Source organism: Rana temporaria, chromosome 8 (assembly GCF_905171775.1).
Source record: "Rana temporaria chromosome 8, aRanTem1.1, whole genome shotgun sequence".
Taxonomy (NCBI): domain Eukaryota; kingdom Metazoa; phylum Chordata; class Amphibia; order Anura; family Ranidae; genus Rana; species Rana temporaria.
Window position 1 is genome coordinate 60,153,844 of NC_053496.1, and position 27,980 is coordinate 60,181,823.

At 43.0% G+C, this 27,980-nt stretch overlaps 1 protein-coding gene across 2 annotated transcripts in view; it reads left to right on the forward strand.

Annotated features, from left to right (window-relative positions):
- The window catches only part of CNNM2 (cyclin and CBS domain divalent metal cation transport mediator 2), a 222,356-nt gene that overhangs the window by 125,362 nt on the left and 69,014 nt on the right, over positions 1 to 27,980 (forward strand). For both annotated transcript variants that reach the window (XM_040361871.1, XM_040361872.1), the window contains exon 2: positions 24,581 to 24,730. In XM_040361871.1, coding sequence (XP_040217805.1) covers positions 24,581 to 24,730 — 150 coding nt within the window. The remainder of the gene's footprint in view (positions 1 to 24,580; positions 24,731 to 27,980) is intronic.

Consider the following 27,980-nt stretch of genomic DNA (forward strand, 5'->3'; position numbering starts at 1 on the left):
AACATGGTCGCAGGAACAGCGCAGGCTTTGTTTGCAGGTAAGGGTCACATAATGTGCTAGTATGCGACGCACATTGATTACATTTAAAATAATTACATTTCCGTGATCTGTGTACTGAGGGAGACCAGATATAGTGAAAGCAGGGTCCTGGGTTTAGTAGCACTTTAAGCCCAGTACACATGATAAGAATATCGTACAAAAAATACCGCTTTCAAAGCAATAATAAGAAAAATGTATGATCGTTCGTATACAGCTTTTGTCTTAAATTTTAAGGGACAAACATGAACATTTTTCTTGTGCGATACCAGATCGTACAATTTTCATTTAATCAGTAGTTTTTATCCGAAAATTCAATACAAATTACATCACTTCTGAATTGGCATGCAATGAAACTAGCATGAAAAAAAGAAAAAGACGATCATTCGTCCGATAATCTCATCGTGTGTACTAGGCTGTACAGTTCCAAAATGTGCACAGCAAAAGGTATTTTCTGTATCCTATTGTCATTGATATGCACATTTAGGGACTTCCACACTGCCAAATTACTGACTTTTTCATTATTCTAAAGCCCCCCCCCCCCCCCGCCTTATTATTCTATAGGCAATTGTAAAATCTGTTGCTTCCTATACCTTTGTAGGCTATGAGCCTAGGTTTACACTGAATGTGGGTTTGAAATTGTGCGAGTTCAGCTAAACTTGCACAATTTCAAACCGGCATTTCAGTCTGACTTCGGTGGAAATAAATTTGAGATACAACTGTGCGGGTTCATGCACAGATGTCTATTGAAATTGCCCCCAAAGTCGCCACAAGTAGTGCTGGAAATAGGCTCTGATTTGGCATTCCATTTGACAAGTCAAATTGGCCCGATGTGAATGGGGGCTAAGGGTCTTTTACCCTGCATTAGAAAAACCATACCTCTCGAAACTTTATCACTTTAATTTATGGTAACTATTGTGTTAAAGGGGCTGTAAAGGTAAATATTTTTTCACCTTAATGCATCCTATGCATTAAGGTGAAAAAACATCCGACAGTACCACCCCCCCCCCCCCCGGCGCTGCTGTCAATCGCAACGGATGACGCGGCGCGCCGGGGCCGAGTGATAGTCGGCGGCTAGGCCCGCCGCTGTATCACGGGAGCGTGCTCGCAAAAGCTTTCCACCATGCGAGCTTGCTCGCATGAAGGTGGAAAGCTTTTGCGGGGAGGAGCCGAGACAGCCGCCGAGGGACCCCAGAAGACAGTGTTAGGGGACACTCTGTGCAAAACGAGCTGCACAGTGGAGGTAAGTATAACATGTTTGTTTAAAAAAAAAAAAATGCCTTTTTAGTGTTCCTTTTAAGACCAATCATCTTAAATACTGGGTAATACTAATACTTACATATTTTTTTATTTTTTTTTAAATAAAATACTGAAGGAATATCCAGTAAATATTTCCTATTGATTTGTTATGCCTAACTGACAGCATTTAATATTTTTCTTATCATGAATACATACTAAAAAGGTGAATTACCAGGCCAGTATTTCAGTGATGTAACATTTTAGAAGTTAAGGCTTCTGGGAGATAAAATTACTTGAGCAAGGTCCTAGTGAGATCTGACACTGGAATTTGAACCAAGCTCACTTGCTCTATCAGAGCTGTTCTAAACCCTAAACGAAGATATCAGTGGATTTTGTTTTGGTTATTGGCTCTCTAGATGTCGGGTAAAACAGAGTTCAGTTCCTTAACAGCCCTTCTTTTTCCAAATTATATAATTAGTTGTGGGGAATTCGAGTTTCCAAAGGGACTTGTTTTAAAGACGAATGTATAGTCTTTTGTGTACATTTTCTTTAGTATGCTTCAATTAGGTAAACATGAAATATCATCTTTATTTTACAGTGCCCTGAAAAATTATTCATACCACTTGCAATGTTACAACCAAAACTGTAAATGTATTTTATTAGGATTTTTTGTGATAGACACAAAAGTGGCACATAATTGTAAATTGGAAGGAAAATGATAAATGGGTTTCAATTTTTTTTTTACAAATAAATAAGTGAAAATTGTGGCATGCATTTATATTCTGCCCCCTTTACTCTGATACCCCTAACTAAAATCTAGTAGAGCCAATTGCCTTCAGAAGTCATCTAATTACTAAATAGAGTCCATCTGTGTGTAATTTAATTTCAGTATAAATATAGCTGTTCTGTGAAGCCCTGAGAGGTTTCTTAGAGAACCTTAGTGCACAAACAGCATCATGAAGGCCAAGGAACACACCAAATAGGTCAGGTATAAAGTTGTGGAGAAGTTTAAAAGTAGGACTAGGTTATAAAAAAGAATATCCCAAGCTTTGAACATCTCAAAGAGCACTGTTCAATCCATCACTAGAAAATGGAGAGCATGGCACAACTGAAAACCTACCTGGTCATCCACCGAAACTGACAGGCCGGGGAAGGAGAGCATTTCTTTAGAGAAGCAGCCAAGAGGCACGTGGTAACTCTGTAGGAGCTGCAGAGATCCACAGCTCAGGTGGGAGAATCTGTCCACAGGACAATTATTCGTTGTGCATTCTACAAAGCTGGCCTTTATGGAAGAGTGGCAAGACGAAAGCCATTGTTGAAAGAAAGCCATTGTTGAAAGAAAGCCATAAGTCCTGTTTGCCATTTTTGTGAAGCCATGTGGGGGACACAGCAAACATGTGAAAGAAGGCGCTCTGGTCGGATTTAACTTTTTGGCCTAAAAGAAAAACGCTATGGCAGAAAAATAACACTACACATGACCCTAAACAAACTGGGCCAGATTCACAAATGAGATACGACGGCGTTTCTCCTGATACGCCGTCGTATCTCTGTTTCTATCTATGCGACTGATTCATAGAATCAGTTACGCATAGATATCCCTAAGATCCGACAGGTGTAATTGTTTTACACTGTCGGATCTTAGGATGCAGTACCGCGGCCGCCGCTGGGGGGAGTTCACGTCGTAAACCAGCGTTGGGTATGCAAATTAGGAGTTACGGCGGATCCACGACGGTTTTTCGCGTTCGCTACGTCGCCGCTAGTCTAGTTTCCCGTCGCAAAGTTAGTCGTTTTTTTTGGTGTCCTAACTTTAGTCAGCAAGCGTATTGCTGTCTAAAGTATGGCCGTCGTTCCCGCGTCGAAATTCAAAATTTAACGCCGTTTGCGTAAGCCGTCCGGGAATACGGAAGTACGCTACGCGCGTCGCCGTTCAAAAAAATGACGTCACGGTGCGCAAAGCACGGCGGGAGTTAAGAAACGGAGCATGCGCAGTAGGTCCGGCGCGGGAGCGCGCCTAATTTAAATGGCACACGCCCATTTAAATTGGCCCGCCTTGCGCCGGAGTAGTTTTCATCGCAAGTGCTTGGTGAATCAGGCACTTGCGATGAAAAATTTTGGCGGTGTAACGTATCTAGGATACGTTACGCTGACGCGATTCTACGTGAATCTGGCCCACTATTCTTGGTGGTGGCATCATCATGTTGTGGGGACGCTTTTCTTCAGCAGGGACAAGAAAGCTTGTGAGAGTTTATGGGAAGATGGATGGAGCCAAATACAGGGCAATGTTAGAAGAAAACCTGTTGGGAGTGTGCAAAAGACTTGCGACTGGAGCGGAGGTTCACCTTCCAGCAGGACAACGAACCTAAACATACAGCCAGAGCTACAATGAAATGGTTTAGATCTAAGCATATTCATGTGTTAGAATGGCCCAGTCAAAGTCCAGACCTAAAGCCAATTGAGATGCTGTGGCAAGACTTGAAAATTGTTGTTTACAGACGCTCTCCATCCATTCTGACGGAGCTTGAGATATTTTGCACGGGCGAAAAGGTCACTCTAGATGTGCAAAGCTGGTAGAGAAATTCTCCAAAAGACTTGCAGCTGTAATTGCAGCGAAAGGTGGTTCTACAGATTATTGACTGAATACAAATAACACTTTTCACATATTTATTTGTAAAAAAAAAAAAAAAAACGTTTAATTTTCTTCCACTTCACAATTATGTGCAACGGTGTGTCGCCTAATACATAAAATCCCAATAAAATAGTTTACGTTTTTGGTTGTAACATGACAAAATGTTAAAAATGTCAAGGGGTATGAATACTATTTCAAGGCACCGTGTGTGTGTGTGTGTGTGTATATGTATATATATATATGTGTGTGTGTGTGTGTGTGTGTGTGTGTGTGTGTGTTTATATATAATATATATATATATATAATTTTTATATTTATGGGTTCCTTTTTGTGAGTTTAATGTATTTATTAGCTGCTATCTTGAGGGAAAAAAAATAACACACATATACACGTACAAGTGGTGCATGCACATCAGTGACCATTGGGATGACGCATGTGCAGTATCTTGAATGATACTGAGGCGTGAGACACATAGGAGTCAATTCAATACAGGAAGTAGGATATCTAGAGGTACGCGATTTAAATCATGTTTAATTGATACAAAATGTATAAATATGCAGTGACCAGTATAGATCAGGGGTAGGCAACCGGTAGCCCTCCAGCTGTTGTAAAACTACATTTCCCGTGAGGCATTGCAAGGCTGAGGCCCCGTACACACGACAGAGTTTCTCGGCAGAATTCACAGAGAAACTCGGTCAAAACCCGGATTCTGCCGAGAAACTCTGTCGTCTGTACAGTTTTGGCTCGATGGAGCCGCCGAGGAGCTCGACGAGAAAATAGAGAACATGTTCTCTATTTTCTCGTTGTTCTATGGGAGAAGGCGTCCCGCCGAGCTCCTCGGCGGCTTCATCCCAGAACTCTACGAGGAACTCGACGTGCCAAGCACGTCGAGTTCCTCGGCCGTGTGTACGGGGCCTGACAGTTGCAATTGCTCCCAGAGGCTTGATAGGACTTGTAGTTCTGCAACAGCTGGAGGCCCCCATCTTTAATCACTTTGATCACATTGGAACTTTTATATTTAGGAGTCTTTTTCTATAAACTATATTTTTCTGAAATGTCTTTCAATTTGGTATTGTTGTTTTGCACATCGCACTTTATTGGTCCATGTGATATATAGTCCAGTGAGAATATCCTTGTTATGTCACATATCAGTCTTAAGCACTGCATTTTTTATTTGTATATTCAATATCACAAGCACCTTGGCTTAAAAACGAGGCAATGCAATAATGGCAGTCTGTCTTAAATCTGTGTACTGTTTTAGGGTGGAATTGCAGTCTCTTGTCGTATAATGAAGCACCTTTCAGTCTCTTGTGCTCTATCATTTGACTGACATGTATCTCTATATGTAGTTTAGACTCTTTTCACACTGGGGCTGCGCCGCATTAGCAGTAAAGTGCCGCTAGTTTTAACAGTGCTTTACCGTAGTTTTAGCGTCGCTTTTTTGAGCATTAGCGCTTTTTACCCCCACTAAAAGTGCCCGTGTTGCGGTGCTGCCAAAGCGCTTTGCAGGTGCTTCTGTGCACAGGAGAAGGGAACTGTCAGTGCTCTGGGGTCTCGGCTCAGTCTACAATGATCAGAATACAGGCAACCACACTGAGGCTGGGTTCACACCTGTGCAAATTGGATGCGGCTTACACTGTATCCAATTCGCAGAACATTTTAAGATCTATTAGTTTGAATGAATCTGGTTCACACATGTGCATTTTCTAAGCATTGCAAATTGCAGGCACATATAGGTAGATTCAGTAAGAGTTAGGCCGGCTTATCAGTAGATAAGCCAACCTAACTCAGAATCTACGCCGACTTATGTTTAAGCGTATGCTCAAACAGAGATACGCTTAAACATATCTAAGATAGGACGGCTTGCGGCGTCCTATCTTAGGTTGCAATTTTTCGGATGGCCGCTAGGTGGCGCTTCCATTGCGGTTGGCGTAGAATATGTAAATAAGTTGATACGCCGATTCACGAACGTACGCCCGGCCGACGCATTACTTTTACGCCGTTTACGTAAGCCATTATCAGGCCTAAAGTTATTCCATCTATTAGATGGAATGACAATGTTAAAGCCGCCGTTCCCGCTTCGAGATTCGAAATTTTTACGTCGTTTGCGTAAGTCGTCCGCGAATAGCGATTTACGTTGTTTACGTCCACGTCGAAATCAATAGGCCCGTGCGGCGGAAGTAGCCGCAATGCACACTGGGAAATGTAGGCGCCCGGCGCAGTTTAAAAAAAATGTCTATCACATCGGATCAAAGCATATTAACATACAACACGCCCCCTCAGCCGAATTTGAATTAGGCGCGCTTGCGCCCGCTGCATTTACGCTACGCCGCCCTAAGTAAGGAGGCAAGTACTTCGAGAATACATACTTGCCTCTCTTGCTTAAGGCGGCGTAGTGTAAACACGCTAGGCTAAGCCGCCTTATAGTTGCGTGCCCCTACCTGAATCTACCTAATAATCTTCTACAGGAATGCATCTTATTTGCAAGTGCGTTCCGTTCTGAACACTAATTCTCTCCCCCTCCTCACTACACTTCCCCCTCTCCCAGGTCAGCTGATCTGCAGATATAATGGAGAGGAACTGCTGAACAGCTGCTTTTTCTCTTCGCAGAGAAACCAGAGCTAGAATTCACACCGGACTAGTGTGAACTCGGCCTAAGGCTGTGTTTCCACTAGTGCGACTTGTCATGCGACTTTGGACACATAACGTTGCATGACAAGTCACAGCCCATTGATTTTATTGATACCTGGTCCTATCCATGCGACTTTGAAAATCAGCGACTTTGAACAGGTACCTGCAATGCTTTGATGCGACTTTGATCCAGAGTGTGTAAAGTTGGATTAAAGCTGCACTCAGTCACACGCTACAGCCTTGGGCTACGTTTCCACTAGTGTCACTCCAAAGCTGTGCGACTTTGAGTGCAGCTTTGATCCAACTTTACATCCTGGATCAACGTTGTATCAAAGTAGTGCAAGCACCTTTTCAAAGTCGCTGATTTTCAGAAGCGCACAGATGGGGGGGGGGAATAATTTTTGACTGGACTGCCACTTTAAAATTTAAGCCATATAACGATTTGTAAGAAGTGTGAGTGTGTGTCTCTGTGTGCCATGTGCTGCAGTGAGCAGAACATACTTACCAGGCTTGCCTGTTCTCTGTTTCTCTCAGGCAGTTACGAACCAAAACGAGGCTGTGAAGACAGGAAGTTCTCCTTCTCTGTCTGACTAAGGATAGGAGGGATGGGGCTGGGCAAGACAGGGCTGATTAGAATGAACAGTAGGCATTGATTAGACTTTCTAAAGCCTCGTACACGCGATATGATTGTTGGCAAACCGAGCGTCTAATTTTTGTCAAAATGGCGTGTGCCAGGATCTTGTCTTGCATACAAACGTTACACAATTGTCGTGCCACAAACGCGAATGTAGTGACGTACTATGAGGAATATCGGCTCTTGAGCGTCACCCTTTGGGCCCCTTCTGCTAACTTCATGTTTGGTGAGCACTGATTCCGAGAATGCATGTTTGAACTTTCGACTTTTGTGTGACAGACAGACCATTGTCCGCCAAAAATTTACTAGCCTGCCATCCAACATTTGTTGGCCGAAAGTTGGACAACAATTGTCAAAAGGAGCGTACTAATGGTAAAATTTTAGGACAACAGTCTGTCAACAGACAATCCCCTGCCAACAATCGTATTGTGTGAACGAGGCTTTAGCTTTGTAATCCGCTATACATAAAATGAATAATGTCAAAGATAAAGATATTTTACATATAATATTTTTTTTTTCGTTTTTGACTAGACTTCCACTTTAAATCTCCTTTCTTCCCCATTCTGATGCTCTGTTTGAACCATTTTTGCAGTGTGCATTTTCCTTCTGAAAGATGCCACTGCCATCTGGAAATACAATTTTCATGAATGAAGGAGTTTACTTGGTCAGCAACAATCACATAAATGACGTGACCCAAGGTTTCCCAACAGAGCATAGTCAGGGCCATCTTAAGGCAAGGGCACTCCTGGGCACTGCCCAGGGGCCCTAGGTACATAGGGGCCCCACAATAATCTTGCATTACATCAAACTTGCCAAGTGTCCAGGATTTGCTGGGACAGTCATGCTTTTTACTAAACTGTCCCGATATGGTCATGTCTTCCTGAGCCCTAACCCCCCCCCCCCGTACTGTGACCTTTTGTGTTAACTAGTGTTTGATTTATGGAATGTTTTCCTTTTGCAAAATCTATTTTTATTAAGAGTTCTAATGAATCTATGTTTAATTCTTTCAACTATTTATACTTAATTTCTTGAAAGTAGGTGTGTGAATTGGGGCAAGCTGGTAGGGGCCCCAGTGCATTACTTTGCCCAGGGGCCCATGATGCTTTTAAGACGGCCCTGAGCATAGTCCAAGGCATCTCACTGCCTCCGCCGGCTTGACTTCTTCCCACACTGCATCTTGATGCCCTCTGTTCCCTGGGTAAACAACACACACCCGGTCATCCATTTGATGTAATAAAAAAACATTTATGAAGGGGATTTCTGATTGTAGGCTTATTTGGAAGTACAAGTGGACTTTACTACCACTTTCAGGTAAACGTGCATCAGCTGTAAAGATTTTTCTGCAGATCATGATACGTCAGCCAGTACTTTCTAAATATACAGCTAAGTTGAAGGGTCTGATTTTGCTAAATCCATCTAATCAAGCTCAGGGGTGCTGGGGTGGCAACTTTTGTCATTAGGCCTTATGCGCAGTAGTGTCAAAAACTGAACTTTCAGTCCTGCAAAGCAAATGCTGAATCATGTATCTGAGAGCAGATACATTTTGTCCACTCGATATTTGGAACTACTAAATGCTTAGTTCTGATGAACACTTTTTCTTTTTTTTTTTTCACTCGTCTGAACTGATCTTCTGAGAAAAACACTGCCAGAAGACAAGATTCTAGATATGCAATAGAGCATGCTGAAAAGTAGCACCCTGGAGATCTTCCAGCAGCTCGCCAGGCGGTGTGCTGTCGTTTTTTTTTTTTTTAATACCGCTTCTCACCCCGTTTTTTTTCTGGTACACTTATGAATGTCCGTCCATTCACTTCAAGGGAAAGCACTTTTCCAAGATGTTGGTGGCTTTTCCTTTTAAAACAGAAAAAAATATATTGCGCATACCCAAATAAACAAAAATGTGTAGCAGCTGCGTCTCAAAAATGTCATACAACACCAAGCAAATATAAAAGAAAAAAGGAGTCGCGCTAAATAATGTACAATAATAATAATAATAATAGTAAGTGAACACTTGTGTAGGACGAACCACAATACTTAAATTGAAATAATAAGTGAACACCTATAAGCGTGAACTGTAATCCCTATAAAATATAGATACAGTGCATCCAAACAGTCCACAATAAAAATTGATGAAAATATGAGAAAATAAACACAGTCCAATGTGCAGTGATGAAGGAACAATGAATCCCAAGTGTGCTGGACAAATCCACAACGTAGTGATTGGTAACGGACAGGAGACCTTCACCCACAAGTAACACTGACTCTTACCAAAATTATTATTTAAAACAGCGAGATAGAAAACACCTCCACTCTCCACAGCGGGAACAGGTATAGGAATCCATCCAACAGTAAACACCACAGCAATGAATATCTCTCTCAACTGACAACCCGATGCGGAGCTGCACAAAACTTCCCTCACTCACTCAGCTCAGCTCCCTCTCTGCATACAGCGTGCAGTAGCTATGCCCCTCCTCCGGGTTCTCCCATCGCACGGCACTGAAGGGGGAATCTGAGGGGAACACGGAGCGAGTGTGCAGGAGAACACTTAGGGGTAAGACAGAAAGAATACTCAGAACTTCTCCTTTTAAGCAAATATCTTGACTGCGTAAATGACAAAGTGCAGGAGAGCAGAGATTTTAAAAAATTGCATCTGACACATTAAGGCCTCATGCCCACGGACGTTTTTACAGCCACTTTTCTGAGCGTTTTTTGCAGCTTAAAAACGGCTCTCCATGTTAGTCTATGGCCTCATGCCCACCATGACGTTTTTGAGCTGTAAATGGCTGAGCTGTTTTTAAGCTGCAAAAAAAAAACAGGACCAGTGCGTTCTGAAGCTCCAGCGTTAGAGCTGTAAATGTGAATGAGTATGGGGTACCCATTCACCTGGTGGAATAAAAATGTCAATAAAAAAACACCACACAGGTTTTTTTTATTTTTTTTATTTGTTTATTTATAGACAGGAACAAGGCCGCGCGGGCCGACATGGTACAATAGTACAAACAGTACATGTGATAGGATAAGTAGATCACAACAATACACGGGATCAATATAACGTTACACACTGCGTGATGGATCATGGCCTACTGTGTGGCGCACGCGTAAAGTGGCGTGTGTGCCCTAGGAGGGCCCCTGGGCTTCGTCACTCGATGAAACCAGCGGTGGCTCCCAGAGGGTGTCTCCTTCTCAGAGAGGGAGGCGTGTTTGTCGAGTCATAGCCCAGTGTCGGGTCTACACGACCCGTCCCTTCTTTTTCTTTTTATGTCAAGAAAGAGAAAGGAAAGAGGGAAAGAGCCCCAGTGTGGGGTAGTAGAAAATTCCAGAGAAAGGAAACGGGTCTGAAAGAAGGAAGAAAGAGAGAGTGGGCAGGGGTAGAGGGGGGGGGGGTCGGTCACCTTACAGCTAGGCTCACCGTAGGGGTAGTCTCTGTACTTCGTGGACTCACTCCCTGTTATGAAAAAGGACTGGGGCAGGGGGGAATCGCACTGGTATGGTGACGTTCACCCAACAGCCGCGGGCTCTCACAGTGCCTGGCCCTCATCTGAGTAGATGAAAATATTCCATAGCTGCCAGGTATCGGTAAATGTTTCCTGCCTGTTGTGTGCTGTGAGGATGAGATCCTCCATGTGCTTTATCTCCTCCACCTTCGTGATCCATTAGGATACTGTCGGCGGGAGCGTGGCCTTCCAATGCAGAGGGATGCAGGCCTTTGCTGCATCCAATAGGTGTCTGATCACAGATTTTTTTGTATGCCTTCTCCAGGACGGTAGATACGTGCAGGAGAAAGAACGCTGGGTCGTCCGGTATAGCGCGAGCCGTGAATTTCTGGGCCACCTCACGGATCACCCGCCAGAAGCGACTCGGGCCAGGGCAGGACCAAAAGATGTGTAGTAGCGTCCCCTTGTCTGCCCGACAGCGCCAGCAGAGATCAGGCGTCGCCGGGAAGAACTTGTGGAGCAGTACTGGTGTCCTGTACCAACGTGACAGGAGCTTGTAGCTACTACACAGGTTTTTAAAGTAGTTTATTAGGCAGCCCTGGGGGTCTTCCGACTTCAGGGGTCTCCCTTCTGCCAGGCACCACCGCTGTTTTCTTTCAGCTTTTTTACCAGCGGGGCCTGGTCTTCTCCCTTCTTCCGACTTTGGGGGGTCTTCTTACGACTTCGGGGGTCTTCCGACTTCTCCCCTCTCTTCTCCCGCTCTCCGGTTCTTTTTTCCTTCTGCCGGGCACCACCGCTGTCTTCTTTCAGCTCTTTCACTAGCGGGGGCCCGGTCTTCTGCGTCACCTTCTTCTCTTCTCTTCTTTGACGTTGACTCGACGCTCCCTCCCGCTGTAATGCCGGGTGTGCGTTGCGCTGCGATATTTATATAGGACCCTTATGACGTCACAGTCCCAGCAAGCTCCGGGTGGTGACGACATAAGGGGGCGGGGTTATGTCATCACCACCTGGAGCATGCTGGGACTGTGGCGTCATAAGGGGCCTATATAAATCATCGCACACCCGGCATTACAGCGGGAGGGAGCGTCGTGGCAACATCGCAAGAAAAAGAAGATGGAACAAGGCAGAAGGCCCGGGCTGGCCGCCGCTAGTAAAAGAGCTGCAAGAAGATAGCGGCGGCCAGCCCCGAAGAAGGCACTGGAGAGCGGGAGAAGAACCAGGGAGCGTGGAGAGCAGAAGGAGAGCGGAGAAGACCCCCAAAGTCAGAAGAAGGCCCCCAGAGAGCGTATACTCATTCACATAGGGTGGGGGACCGGGATCTGGGGGCCCCCCTTATTAAAGGGGGCTCCCAGATTCCGATAAGCCCCCCGCCCGCAGACCCTGACAACCAACGGCCAGGGTTGTCGGTAAGAGGCCCTTGTCCCCATCAACATTAGGAAAAGGTGCTTTGGGGTAGGGGCGCATGTTGAGGGCATGTGGCCTGGTACGGTGTTGGTAGGGGGGTGCTCGCTCGCCCCCCTTCCTGACCTGCCGGGCTGTGTGCTCGGATAAGGGTCTGGTATGGATCCTGGGGGAACCCCCACACCGCTTTTTTTTTCGGTGTGGGGGATTTCCCTTAAGATCCATACCAGACCGAAGGGCTTGGTATCATCCTCGGGGGAACCTCACGCAAATTTTATTTTTCATTTTCGCGGGGGTTCCCCTTTAATATTCTCCGCACACAAGTTGCCCCGCAAGTCGGATCATCTTGATCCGACTTCTGGAGCGACTTCTATTCAAATCAATGGGCTCCAATAGGGAACCATTGATTTTGAATAGAGAAAGAAAAACGCAGCTGAAAACTAGCGCGGCAAAACGTGCATTGATTTCAATGCAAAACGCGGAAAAAATCGCGTTTTAAAAACGCCACTTTTTTTCCTGGCGTCTGTACTAGCTTTACAGCCCGTTTTTTAAAACGTCAGTGGGCATGAGGCCTTAAACACTTAGCTGTACACAATGTATTTTGTATATAACTCCTACTAGGATGCTCAGTCTTTATGTCTGGCACTCTTTCATTTTCTTTGTTCTGGAAAATATCCCCTTTGAACCTGTTAAAACCTTTTAATGTACTTAAATGTTTCCATCACATGCCCCCCTTTTACTCCCCTCTAAGCTGTGTATATTAAGTCACCTGAGTCTCTCTTGGAGAGCTTTGTACTTAATACCCACTGGTGTTTACTATGCTGTTTACAAAAGAATAGCAATAGCAGAAATGGGTTCATAGAAAATTCAGAAAGGTAAAATATCCTGTAGTGATCTACCATGGGTGGCATAATAGTACTACCAAAGCAGTCGGGCCTAACCTGCTTTTTCTGACTATAGATAGACATTTGATAGGGGATAGGGAAAATGCTGACCTTTTCACTGCACCCTTTTTCATTGTTTTGGTATTTAGTGTGTTACTGACGATTGCTTCAATAAGCTGGCCAACTTGAACTAATTTCTTCAATAAAACTCCCCAATGTGGGCTTCAATAGTGCTGAACACTGCAGCTGCTGTACAGAAAAACCCAGGACTGCTGTGATTCGTCCAGAAAACAAATCCCCAATACTGGTGTCGTTATTTAAAACATTTTTGCAGCAAATTTATTTCACCGCCATGCTAATGTGTTCTTATAATGTTGGCTTTTAACTGGTAAAATGGGGTACAAAGTCAGGTACCAAAGAAAGGGAAACTTTGCTAGCAGGTAGGTTCTTCTGCAATAAATACTTTTTAAATATAGAACTATCATTGCATTTCATTATTTTTTGGCTCATGAATTAGAACGTAATAAGGCCAGAGACAGGCAGGCCACTAATATTTTCAGTAGAATGTCTGTCAGCAAAGTCATCCCATGTTTCTTTTGCAACAAACATTATAAACTCAATTATAGATGGCAAAGCTGATGTAGCTTTTCTTGATCCAACAGTGCCTCTGCAAACACCCCACCCCATCCCACATTGCTAAGTATTTCCTTTGCAAACAACCCAAGTGTCTCTGCAAGCAATTTATTCCCATCCCATGGTGCTAAGCAACCCACCCTTATCCCTATGTCAAGCAGTTCCCCAGCAAACAGCCCATTCCTATCCCATAGTGCTAAGCAGTGCCTCGGCAAACAACCAATTCCCATCCCTCGGTGTTGAGCAGTGACTCCTGTAACAACCCCATCCCACATTGCTAATCCGTGCCTCGGCAAACAACCCACCCCCATTCCACAGTGCTAAGCAGTGCCCCAAGCAAACAATCCATTCCCATCCTACAGTGCTAAGCAGTGCCTCGGCAAAAGAACCCATCCCACAGAGCCAAGCATTGCCTTGGGAAACAACCCATCCCTATCCCACATTCCTAAGTAATTCCTCGGCAAACAACCTATTCCTACACCACAGTGATAAGCAGTGTCATGGCAAACAACTTATTCCCATCCTACAGTGCCTTAGCAAACTATCATCCCCGAATCCACATCGCTAAGCAGTCTCGTGGCAAACAACTCATTCCCATCCCTCATTGTTTAGCAGTGCCTCCTGTAACAACCCTATCCCCACCTCACAGTGCTAATCTGTCCCCCTGGCAAACAACCCACCCTAACCTACAATTCTAAGCATTGCCCCAGCATACACCCCATCCCACAGTGCCAATCGGTGCCTCTGCAAACAACTGACCCCCATCCTACAGTGCCTCAAGCAACCAATCCATTCCCATTCCACAGTGCTAAACAGTGCCTTGGCAAAGAACCCTTTCCCATCCCTCCAGCGCTAAGCATTGCCTTGGGAAACAACCCTACCCTATCCCACATTTTTAGGTAGTTCTCCGGCAAGCAACCTATTCCCACCCTACAGCACTAAGCAGTGCCTTGGCAAATGACCCACCCCACAGGACTAGTTGCTGTAATTTCCTGCCACCTGAATTAGAAGTTCTACTAAAACAAACTTATCCTCCCCTTGCCTTCGCTAGGTAGATGAATCCTCACTGAGGGAAACAAACTTGTGTATTATTTGTTTCATTGATACACTCGGCGCTAACCTCATCCTATGCTCGGAATATATTTTTTAGTAATGTGATTCTGTCTTTGTTATGGACTTATTTGTATTCATATAATAAAAACAAGGAGGAATCTGAAATATCTTGTTAAAAATTCCTACAGCATGGTTGTTTATGGATTTGAAGTTAAACCAAGGAGTGCTTAAAAATACAAGTTATGTTTTGTAACTCTTTTTGCCCCAGTACTTTTAATTGTATTTTTCTGGGGCTTTGCTCATTCAGCTGCTTTGGATCTGGAGCAAACCTGATTGCCTTGAATGAAATCCACATTGTAGGTTATGGTAGTAACCCAAGACTCTTTGGCACATATTGTGATTTTGTTACATGGTACTATTTCAATATACACGCCTTTTGAGAGTTTTTATTATGACTCCTGACTGTGTAGATAACTTGCAATATTATAAAATGATACAAAGATTCACACCCTAAAATTCCACAGCTTGCTCTCTGCCCTGGGAAGACAAGTTTTACAATTCTCTCACAGGGGATATTGTAGCATTACTCTGATGTGAATGGTACAGCCAACTGTGCATGAATATTGCATTGCACTGTGTGAAGAGCTGGGTAATGCAGAAAACAGAACGTAGAACAACCATCGGCAACCTGTTTGGCTTTGTAGATGTGATGTGTGCTCCCAGTCTAAAATGAGCAGAAATATGAAGTGTGCCATTTATAATATCCATATCATGTTCAGTGTTCTCTGTAATTAGGCATTTTAAAGTATTTTAAAGAACACTGCACTGGCCCCACATGGGACTCATGTCTTAAAGTAGTAGAGTTCCCACTTGGCAATCTATTGCTTTCAGCCTAGGTTCACACTGCTGCGAATTCAAAATCGCGGTAAAATGCGCGATTTTGCCGCGATTTCGGCCGCAATTTAATGTAAATCGCGGCTCGAAATCGCAAAAAGTAGTACAGGAACTACTTTTTGAAATCGCAGATGCGGCGTCGCACTGATTAGGACAGTGCCATTGCCGACAATTGCCGCCGATTTGAGATGCGATTTGACATGTCAAAGGGGAACAGAGGAACCCTTGAAATAACTTTCCTGTCTCAGGGAACCCCTGCTAAAAATGATTATATCTACAACTCATGATACATTAGTGTGATGGTCAGTGGCAATAATGCTCCTTAGACTTGTGGTCATTGGGAAGAATTACCTCCTTAGTGATGGCTAAAAAGACCAATGAGGTGAGTGGTAACTCATCTGAGAGCCAGAAACTGCTCATTGAACAGGGAAACCCCTAGCAACCTCTGCAGGAACCATAGTTAATGGAGTTGCCAACCTACCGTTTTTTTTTCACCTTAATGCATCCATTGGCTCCCGCTGCTGTCAATCAAATCAATGATGCGAGGTGCGCCAGGGCCAAGTGATACACTTGGCGGCTGTGCCGCCACTGTATCACACAGGAGCACACCCGCAAGCTAACCCCCTTGGGAGAGCGCTTCCCAGAAGGGGGTTAGCTCTTGTCGGGAGGAGCCGAGACAGCTGCCGAAGGACCTCAGAAGACGAGGGTTGGAGCCACTCTGTGCAAAACGAACTGCACAGTGGAGGTAAGTAATGGTATGTTTTTTAAAAAATAAATAAATACAAATTTAAACTTTACAACCTCTTTAACCCTGGTCTTGAAGAATCACAGTGGCCTAAAACAAGTCGTCAGTTGGGAATTACTGTCTGATGGGCTAACAAGATAATAACACTCTAGCAAAGGAGACATTCATTGCCAAATGGCACTGTAAATCCTATAGTCACAAGAATGCGATTTCCTGATCCTTCCAATTTCAAACATGTTTGTTGGGTCTGTGATCAACAGGAGAACATTTTGGCCAATTATTCTCATGTAAATGGTTGATCAGCTGATTTAAATTGTTTTACCATTGTTTTACTATTAGACTATGGCTGGAAGAGTCTACGCAAAAAGGATTGTCCCACAGCCATTTACTATCTGATATTCAGCCAGTCATTACCATTTGTTTAGGTAGCTTCCACTATTGTTTTATTCACTGTGTGTTGTGTTTATCATTTTTCTATATAGCCTTTCTTTGCTGAGCTATTGTGTTCTGCCAGGAGGACTGTGCCCCCCTGCCGGAACGCACTGGTCAGTGCTCACAGCCATTGACTGCTGGTGCTGATCAGATGTACACACGAGCTGAATGTCATGGCTGTATTGACCCATGCATACCAGGTTTAAAGTTTTACTAAACCCGCAACAGTAAAATCAGGAGTCATGCAGCCTCCTAGGACAGTCGGAGTAGAATGAAAACTACTCCTACAAGCAGGTCCCAGAAGACTGCCCGGCCAGTCACAGTGCGCAGCGCGTATCACGCATGCGCAGTGCGTGCCTGGCTGTGACGCCACAGCCAGACGCCCACAGTGACAATGCTGGCACCTCAGAGAGGAGGGGGGCTTCGTTCCCCACGCATCATTGGACCCTGGGAGAGGTAAGTGTCCGATTTATTAAAAGTCAGCAGCTGCAGTATTTGTAATTTTTGTCGGAAATCCGCTTTAGGAAATAATGGAATTTCAAATGATTCATTCCACAACCATTTATTCATAGGTCCTTCAGTTTAAAGATCATATAAAATGATTAAAGCAATGTGATAGGCTGTGTAAAAATGAAATGTCCATCCACAAATAGAACCTTCCACTAAGGGGTTTAGAAGCAAAATCCAGCAAGAGCTACAGAGTATAAAAGAAATCGGAGGCCCCTTTAACCTCCTGGGACCCGCGCTATAGTCAAATGACGGCTACAGCGCGGATCCCAAAATCCAACAGGACGTCAATTGACGTCCGCCCCTTTGGGCGTTCCCCGTGCACGCTCCAGAGCGTGCAGCGGGGAAACTCTGTGTTGGCCGTGTCCCTTGGACACAGCCAATTACAGATTGCAGCGAACGGCCAATCAGAGTGGCCGTTTGCGATGCGATCTGTGCGGCCAATGAGAGATGATCTCATATGTAAACATATGAGATCATCTCTCATTGCCATTTTACACAGAGACAGCGGTGCTGTCTCTGGAGAGGAGACCGATCTGTGTCCCTTGTACATAGGGACATAGATCGGTCACCCCCCCAGTCACCCCCCCCCTCCACCTACAGTTAGAACACAATGCAGGGATACATTTAACCCCTTCCTCACCCCCTAGTGTTAACCCCTTCAATGCCAGTCACATTTATACAGTAATTAGTGCATATTTATAGCACTGATCGCAGTATAAATGTGAATGGCGCCAAAAATGTGTCAAAAGTGTCTGATGTGTCCGCCATAACGTTGCAGTCCCAATAAAAATCGCAGATCGCCGCCATTACTAGTAAAAAAAAAAAATAATAAAAAATAATTCTGTCGTCTATTTTGTAGGCGCTATAACATTTGTGCAAACCAGTCGCTTATTGCGATTTTTTTTTTTTTTTTAAATTGGGATATTTATTATAGCAACAAGTAAAAAAATTGTATTTTTTTCAAAATTGTCGCTCTTTTTTGTTTATAGCGCAAAAAATAAAAACCGCACAGGCGATCAAATACCACCAAAAGAAAGCTCTATTTGTGGGGGAAAAAGGACGTCAATTTTGTTTGGGAGCCACGTCGCACGACCGCGCAATTATTAGTTAAAGCGACGCAGTGCCGGAAGCTGAAATTTCACCTGGGCAGGAGGGGGGTATATGTGCCCAGTAAGCAAGTGGTTAAAGTGGAGGTTCACCCAAAAAGTTAATTTTTAACATTAGATTAATGCTCATTTTGTCAAGGGGAATCGGGTGTTTTTTTTTTTTAAATCGAAGCAGTACTTGCCGTTTTAGAGAGCGATTTTCTCCGCCGCTTCCGGGTATGGGCTGCGGGACTGGGCGTTCCTATTTGATTGACAGGCTTCCGACAGTCGCATATATCGCGTCACGATTTTCCGAAAGTAGCCGAACGTCGGTGCGCAGGCGCCGTCTAGAGCCGCAGCGACGTTCGGCTTCTTTCGGCTACTCGTGACGCGATGTATGCGACCGTCGGAAGGCCTGTCGATCAAATAGGAACGCCCAGTCCCGAAGACATACCCGGAAGCGGCTGCAGAAATCTATCTCTAAAACGGTAAGTACTGCTTCGATTTAAAAAAACCACAGATTCCCCTTGACAAAATGAGCATCAATCTATGTTTAAAAAAGTTTTTCCGGGTGAACTCACCGCTTTAAGTGTAGCAAAATGTTGCTAAATGTACCGTCATTTATGTAACCATATTGCTACACTTGGAGGTGCCTCTCTTCCTCTTTTATTCTCAGTGTGACATGACATCACTTGTATATGAAGACATCGGCTTGGTAAGTCAAAATTTCTAAAAAAAAAAAGGGCTTATATGGCAAAAACGCTCTCAAACCAAGTTATTCTCAAACCAAGGTTTTTTCTGTACTGCTGATGAGAAAAGGTATTTGGCAGTTTATATTTAATAAAATAATTGCATTTCCATGTTCTGTGTACTGTGGGATACCAGATATTGTGACTACAGGATCCTGGGTTCAATAACACTTTAGGACTGAGTTCACATCTATCCATGTCGGCTTTTGTTCAATTTTGGTGCATTTTTTCATGTCTGCTGTAGTCACTATTTTATATAGGCATCAGAGAACAAAATGGGACATGGCTCATTTTTGTAAAACATTCTCATAAGATTCAATGTATTTTTTATGACACCTGCTATTTTATGCATTCCAAAATGCACATAATGCAAAGGTGTGAATCAGGCCTTAAAGCTTCATTATAGATATTTGTGGTCTTCGCTTTTGAATCAATAATTAAACTTGATTTCCCCTCAATAGAAAATCTTGGTCCTCAGCTGGTATGTAAAGTATGTCTATCTGCATTTAAATTAGTGGCTCCAAGACAATCAGATTATATAGCAGTTACTTTGGTGAGAATATAACTGGAGCGAAATGGAAACTTCATTTTATGTCTATATTAGACCCTGCGTTGGAAAATTCCTTTTAAATGATCACAAGCTGAGAATAGCTAAAGAATTTCAACTTTCAGCAAAGAGCATTCACCAGGAATTTTAACCACTTACGACAGACCCTGGGAAAATGATACGTATTGTGCTGCTTTATTGTTTGTATCAGCTGGAAAGCAAGCTCTTCATTCTTGGAATTTATTTTATGCTCACACAAAATTAGCCTGGCAAAGTAGTTATTTTGTCTGGTTTGTGGACACATTATTTATTTCTGTCCCTCCTCTTTGACAAAAAAAAAACAAATTTTTCTGCTATTTTTGGTTCCATGCCATACATGGCACGAGTTTTCAGATGGGGACACCGGGCTTTCAGTTCTTGCATGGTGCTGCAAAGATCCGTAAGATTGATGGGATCTTTCCTGTAATGCTGTTTAAAGTTCTTAAATTGTTCGATAAATTTAGCAAGCTTTGCAACTTTACTGCTTGCTGGTAATTACCTAGGATTAGACTGCACTTCTGAGCAGCAGAAAGTCTCAGGTAACCAAGGAGATATTGGAATGAGGCATACATGCCTCCCTTTATCCCAAACCACTTCTGAATTTGTATAAAAAAAAAGAATGAGCTTGGTCAGTAAAACTAGGTATATCCATAATAATCAGGGCTGTGGAGTCGGTAGATAAATGTTCCGACTCCTCAGTTTTATGTACTTCCGACTCCTGACTCCGACTCCTCTGTATTAATATGCAAATGTATTTTATACATTCCTTGAGGGAAAGAAACGCAACCTACCACAGGACTACTGGCTGGGAAGCCAACAGTCTACTGTATTGCACAGTTTAAGCAAAAGACAAACACAATGAAAACAACGTTTTTTTTTTTTTTTTTTTGTATTAATCAATCAAGTGGCTGGATAGTAGCAGCAGGCATAAACATCAGGAACAGGATCTTTACCAGTTAAAAAATACAAACCACATTATTTGGTTGTTTTAGAACAAAAACAAAGCTTATCTATAATGAACCAAAAACAAAATCTGGAAAACCTAGAAATGGTTTTATATTAATCTTGAAATGTAGTTATAGGGTTAGCAAATGCAAAATCAATTCAATGTAGAGTCTAAGGAAGAGAATTGCCTCTTTCATAGAGCTCTTAAGTCAGACTTTATATTTTAGGGCTGAAAATAATCTTTCGACACTGACTTGGGTGGGTGGCATTGCAGTAACTATTCTGGCCACATCACTAACAATCTCTGGACAAACAAGGATGGCTTCTTCAACAGTAAGGGCTCTTTCACACGTCACTGTCTGTTTCTTTTGTCCGCTCCGTCGGCTTCAGCGGGGATCCCAGCTGAGCTGTCGGCGGATAGGGCGGATCCCCGCACACAGTGCAGGGACGCCCTGTCTCAGCTCCGCTCTGCCCCTATGGGGAACCGGATGCAGACAGACCGTCGTCCGTCTGCATCAGTTCGTTCATCCGGACGGAAGAAAAATAGGGTTTTCTTCCGTCCGAAAACCGGATCCCGACGGACGCGGGACGTTAGGCAGATGCTCCATCCGCTAACGGACGCGTTCCCATAGGGATTCATTAAAGAGTCCATTAACGGACTTGTAATGAACGGACAGGCGGAACAGACATGTGAAAAGGGGCCCTAAGTTTTGATGAGCGATCATACTTTTCAACTTCTTTTAGTGCTTTATAAAACTCCTGTTGGAATAGTTTTTATTTTGGACCTTAGCTGGTTCTCTAAATGCGTTCCTGTAAAAGCAGAACACAACACTTGGAAAGTATAAGTATTTGCAGCTCCTAATTGTGGCGTTGCGTGCCATATAGTGAAGCACATGAAAAGCATGCTTCTTCACGGTTCTCTTTAACGTGTTCGTTTTGGCGGTTATGTGAGGGCACTGCATGCATTGGTCTTTATTCTTACAGTAGAGAAGTCATTAATTATAACTTTTTGTGAATTGGGACATTTAAACTTGCTTTTTTTTTTAAATTCCAATCTAAATTTAGTAGGAGTCGGAGTCGGTGCATTTTTTTCCGACTCCGATTCCAGGTACCCAAATTTTTCCCCCGACTCCGACTCCGACTCCGACTCCACACACAGCCCTGATAATAATTCAACCCCTTTTTTTTTATTTAATATCACAATTCTTATCTATCAAGCAGTGCAATTACACAGGCACCACACTAGAATCTACTTGAAGGTTGTACAAAAGAAACACCCGCCCCCCCCCCCCCCCCCCCTTCCAAAAAAAAAAATTGTGAATTGGGTTATACTTGCCACCTAGATTATGTCCCTGAATTTTGGAGATGGTCTGGAATAGTTCATGATTTAATCCTAGAAAAGTGTGTCCTTCAAGGAAAAGTACAGCCAAAGCTAGCTGTGTGATCACAGGAGTGCAGTTTGTTTTGCACTCCTGTGACCCGTTTTCAGGGAAAAAGTGGGCTTAAGCAAGGGGAACAGAGAAGAGAGGCAGTGATTGACAGTCACCAGCTTTCTGCTCACGGAGAACTGAGAACCGAGTGATCAGCAGTCTTTGATAGTTCGGTTCTCACCACTTGCGTAAGTGTGATTCTTTAAAGTGTTTATAAACCACTAGACGCGTGTGTGTTTTTTTCTGTTGCTTACCTGCAGGGTAAAGCCATAATGTGCTAGTGTGCATCGCATACTAGAATTTCAGCAATGCAATGTGATTGATGGAGGCTGCTTTCATCTTCACGCGTCTTGCTTCCAGGTTCGCTCTGACTGGCCGGAGCGGCAATGACATCACACCCATGCATGCTTGTGGGAGTCGTTCACGGCACAGGGCTCAGACGGCCATTCCTTCGCATAGCATGCGCCAGTGATGTCACTGGCTACATGTGCACTAAATATCTCCTAAACAGTGCACGTTTAGGAGATATTTACACTACCTATAGATAGGTCTTATTATAGGCAAAATTTAAATGTTGGAAGTTTACTTCCACTTAAAAAAATAATAATCCAGACATAGTATATTTTTACATGGTTACATTGCTCAAGCTTGATCAGTCAGTACTATGTATATACCAAACTTGGTTGATGCCCCTGGAAGCTGGAAATGGAACCTGGAAGTAGCACTGCACTGCTACCCTCAGTAATCTACGCTTGCTTTCTGAGTCCCATGATGAGAGGCTGGCGTGATGCATTGTGAACACAGGGAGCCTGCTGTTCAGCAAGGGCACCATTCAGAGAATGCCTTTATCATCTTTACTATCTTTCAAAAATTGCTTTTCCAGTGCTAAAACCTTTCATCTCAATTTCTAAATTGCCTGCATTTGTAAATCTCCAACGCCAATATAAAAGGAAAAAAGCAATGGTTTAATTCATTTATGTTGTATATATTTTCCTTTTAGGGGGCGTGGCAGAATGTGGGTCCTATGACTACATTCTTTTGCTAATATGGTGTCCCTCGTTTCCATCTTCAAAAAGGTTGGGAAGGGTATGATTTAACACTTGCTGGCTATTCAGGTGTCGGAAACTTTTCAGAGAAGCAGTAGATCTAATTAAATTTGTAATTAACCATAAAAGCAAACCTTTATTATACTGCAGATTACCAATTCTTAGATGTGATGGCTGCATTTAATTTTCTTTTTTAGGCTCCATACACACTGGAATAAAAAAACGTTGCTTCTACAGGATTTTTGTGTTCTGCCTGTAGAAGAAACTCAAATATTATACTTTGTGTCCATACACATTAGGACATTTACAGGCATATTTTTGAGACAAACGTTTAGAGGCAGGAAAAAAAACCCCTTCTCATTCGTATTTCGTTTTGGAGCACACTGGCAGAAAAGACGTAAAACTCTCCTAAACTCATCTAAACTTTGTACAAAAAATGGCTCTATAGGGACATTTTTTACTCCAAAAAGAACAGACGTTTTTTTTAAGCCAGTGTGCATGGAACCTTAAAGGGGTTGTAAGGGAAAAACATTTTTTTCATAATAAGCATCCTTTACCTGCAGACATTCCTCTTTTCACTTCCTCATTGTTCGTTTTTGCTCAGAAGTTGCTCTATTTCTTCTCTGTTCTGTTCACTTCCTGCTTGTCTGATTTTACTGACCACCGTGACGGGAGGCTTTACTTGCGGTGGTCAGTAACATGCTCACCCCCTCCTGGGAACTACATCTGTGTGGCAGGAAGCTCTCTACGTGTTAGAGACTTCAAGGAGGTGTGAATTACTGGGCATGCCGCAATGCATACTGGGAAATGTAGTTCTTACATGAACGAGCGATGCAAACCAGGAAAGGAATGAGAGAACAAACTAGAACGCCGGAGGTGATATAGATGAAGGAATTTAATAGGTATTTACTCGTTTTTTAACAGAATCATTACACTATTCTGTCTGTCTACCTTGCAGACATTAATTTTAGGCAAAAATTTGTTTTCCTTTACAACTCATTTAAGCTTGCTTTCTTCTATTTTTATTTAGTAAACTGGCCAGTAAGTCTGTTGCTTTTCAAACAAACAAGCTCTGCACCGGACAGTATCAGTTAGAGATGACACAAACCATTTAAAACCATTTAGCAGGGGTGCTTACAATGATCAGCTTTTATTTATTCAATGTAAAACCTTTATCACAAAAGGAAAAAACAAATATTTGCTGTACTGCATGTAAATTGTGAGCTGGAGTTTGTCTTCAATTTGTTAGTGTATGTGGATCTGCTATTACATATATATGGCCCCCCAACCCCCTGACTGACTATGCTGCTGTCCAAAAGTGCCCCCTCGTCCAGAGTGGGGGGCACTCTAATACAGGAGGTGTTTTGTAATGGCAAGATCAGGTGAAAACAGAGAGAAAAAAAGCCTAAGAAAAGAAACTGATGCAGCCACCCCCTGTCTTTTGACCAGTAAGCCGTAGTCTATTATATTTTAGAATTTTGGGTTTATTCCTACTTTAAAGCCTAAGTTAACCAAAAACACAAAGAAAAAAACCATGACAAGGTTTTTTGACCCAGCGTGTCTCATGGTATCCTTTCTATCTTCCTGCAGGTAAATCTCACTTGGCGATTGTACAGAGGGTGAACAATGAAGGAGAAGGAGACCCGTTTTATGAGGTGCTTGGAATAGTTACCCTGGAAGATGTTATTGAAGAAATTATCAAATCTGAAATCCTAGATGAGACTGATTTTATACAAGTGAGTTGAATTGTGTTGAAGCTACATTTTTTTTTTTTTAGTGTAGAAATTTCTATACATTTTGTTTGTGTAACCAGCAAGTGGTGGCCCTGTGCTTTGTACTATATCAGACCCAATAGTTTTAATATTTACTGATCCACTGACTTGAAGAAAAGTTTTAGACTCTTCTTTCAGATTTCAGAAGTTCATCTGAAATGGCCTCCATATTTCCTCTCAAGGACCCATTGCTTTTCCAAGGGGTCAATTTCTAAGGATTGGCCTCTTCCTTTATATTTTAAGGCATCTGATTTTGCATATATGCATAGATTTTTTTTTTTTTTTATGTTCAGGACAAGGTAAAAGTCAGGGTGAACCTATACTTCGAAATATTCATTAGGCTGGCATCTTCGACCTTCTAAAAATGCTAGGGTAAATCTTAACTACTTGCCGACCAGGCCGCCGTCATTCTTACGGCGGCAGGTCGGCTCTCCTGGGCGGAGAGGCCGTCTATTACTACGTCGGCTCTCTTTGCGGCACACAGCTCCCGGTCCTGTCAGGGGGGGAAATGCTGATCCTCTGTTCATACATTGTATGACCAGAAGATCAGTGATTCCCCTAGTGAGGCCACCCCCCCCCCCACAGGTAAGAACACACCCAGGGACATACTTAAACCCCTTCCCCCGCTCCCTAGTGTTAACCCCTTCACTGCCAGTGGCATTTTTTATAGTAAATCCAGATGCATTTTTATAGCACTGATCGCTATAAAAATGCCAATGGTCCAAAAATGTGTCAGAAGTGTCCCGCCATAAAGGTCGCAGTAACGAACAAAAAATCGCTGATCGCCGCCATTACTAAAAAATATATTAATAAAATGCCATAAAAATACCCCTATTTTGTAAACGCTATAACTTTTGCGCAAAACAATCAATAAACGCTTATTGCGATTTTTTTTTTTAACGAAAAATATGTAGAAAATAACGTATCGCCTAAACTGAGGATAAAAAAAACGTTTTTTTATATATTTTTGGGGGATAATTATTATAGCAAAAAGTAAAAAATATTCATTTTTTTTCAAAATTGTCGCTCTATTTTTGTTTATAGCGCAAAAAAAAAAAAACCGCAGAGGTGATCAAATACCACCAAAAAAAACCTCTATTTTGGGGGAAAAAAAGGACGCCAATTTTGTTTGGGGAGCCACGTCGCACGACCGCGCAATTGTCAGTTAAAGCGACAAAAAGTGCTCTGGTCTTTGGGCACAATATGGTCCCGGGGGTTAAGTGGTTAAAATCTTCCCAGTTCCTGAGTATTTTATGGGTGTCACAACAAACAGTGATTGGAATTCACACCAGTGAGGCAAAAAAGCAATTAAAACCATTGCTTTTCTTGAGGGGGAAAAAAACCTTAAAACCTCTTTCTGTCCCCTTTGTAACGGACAATAACCAGTCTGAACAGATGCTCACTAGGCCTCAGGGTACAAACGGTCCAAACTATTAGGCCTCATACCCACTGGACGTTTTTACAGCTGCTGTTTTTGGTTTTCAGGCGGGTTTTTTTTCTGCAGACAGTAAACTCCCCATCATGTTGTTCTATGTCCATCCACACATTGGCTGTTCTAAGCTTTTTTGGGCTGGGAAAAAACCCTGAACTAGTGGGTTTTGAGAGGAGTTTTTCGGCTGTAAAAACGCTCTGACTCCATATGCTTTTGTGGAGTATAGTTTTGCTAAAAAACACAAAGCTGAAAAACGCTACATATATCTATTATAGCGTACACGACACAAATCATATTGTAATTGAATGTTTTTAAAAAATTACCTTTCCTTTTCAATCTGCAGCGCTGTAATTTTCTGTAAAATGCAATATGGCTACCTGGAGGAGTACACAGAATTTGTCAGAATATCCCCCATACATTTACTGGTTTTCCCAGAAGTCTGCACTAAGATACAAATCTGATTTTGAGCATCTCCCGCAACAAAAATTTACTTTTTGATGATATACTCTGCAGCTTGCCTCATTAGTGCCCTGCAGGTGCAGCAGCTAATCTATAATTATAAAACCAACCCCATATAGATTAACTCAGCACATGGACGCAGTTAAAACAACCAGCTATTCCTTCAGAATAACAAACGGTAGGAATCTGCAACAAAGTTTGTTAAAGCTTTGCAATGTACATAGATCACCCAGAGGGGAATGTTTTTTCCTCAACAAAAGTGGAGTCACTCTTAACCACTTCAGCCCCGAAAAAAAAATCAAAGTAAGCGTATATTGATTGGCTTGCGCAAAAGTTATCATGTCTACAAGCTATGGGGAAGCTTTTTTTTATGTTTTTACTGGTAATGGAGGCGATTTTTTAGGCGGACTGTGGACATTGCAGCGGACAAATCTGACCCTAAAAGCCATACACACGATCAGACTTTTTGACAACGATGGACGTGTTTTATCAGACAATCTGACCATGTGTATGCTCCATCGGACAATTATTTTTGTTTTTTCAACGGACAAATGTTCCCTGTGCATGCTCTCAAACTTTCCGGCAACAAATGTCCGATGGAGGATAATCCGATCGTGTGTACTAAAGTCCAAGACATGCATGCTCCGAACCAATGCTTAAGATCAGACAACAATAGCAGAAGTTGCCCAAAGAGCTGAAAAACCATGTGATTTGGTGAAAGTTGTCTGAAAGTGTTCTGCCGTGTGTATGCAGAACAAGTTCACGGTCAATGCCCATCTGGACAAAAATCAACGGAAAAGTCAGATGGAAGTCTGATAGTGTATATGAGGCTTTAGTGACACTTTTTGGGGACCAGTGACATTGATCAATGCTAAAAAAAAAATGCTCTGATCAATGTATAAATTACACTGGCAGGGAAGAGGTTAACACTAGGGGGAGAACAAGGGGTTAACTGTGTTCTCTGGGTGTGTTATAACTGTGTGGGTGCTGGGCTCACTGGAACACCACAGAGATCACAGCAGATCTCCATGCTGTCCCCTGACAAAATGGGAATCTGCCTTATTTACATAGGCAGATCCCCATTCTGCCTCTGGTTTACTACGATCGCGGGTCACCGGTGGACAGTCCTGTGGGCGCGCGGAGCGCACGCTCCCACAGTGTCACATGCAAAGACCGCCATACGGGTACGGCGGTTTGCGCAATTGAGCCAACCTGACGCTGTGTATATATACAAGCTAATAACACACAATTACAATTTCTTGTGTCTTTATTGAAAACACCAATTAAACATTTTCAGTTCTGGAGGAAAAGTAAGCAAGCTCATTGA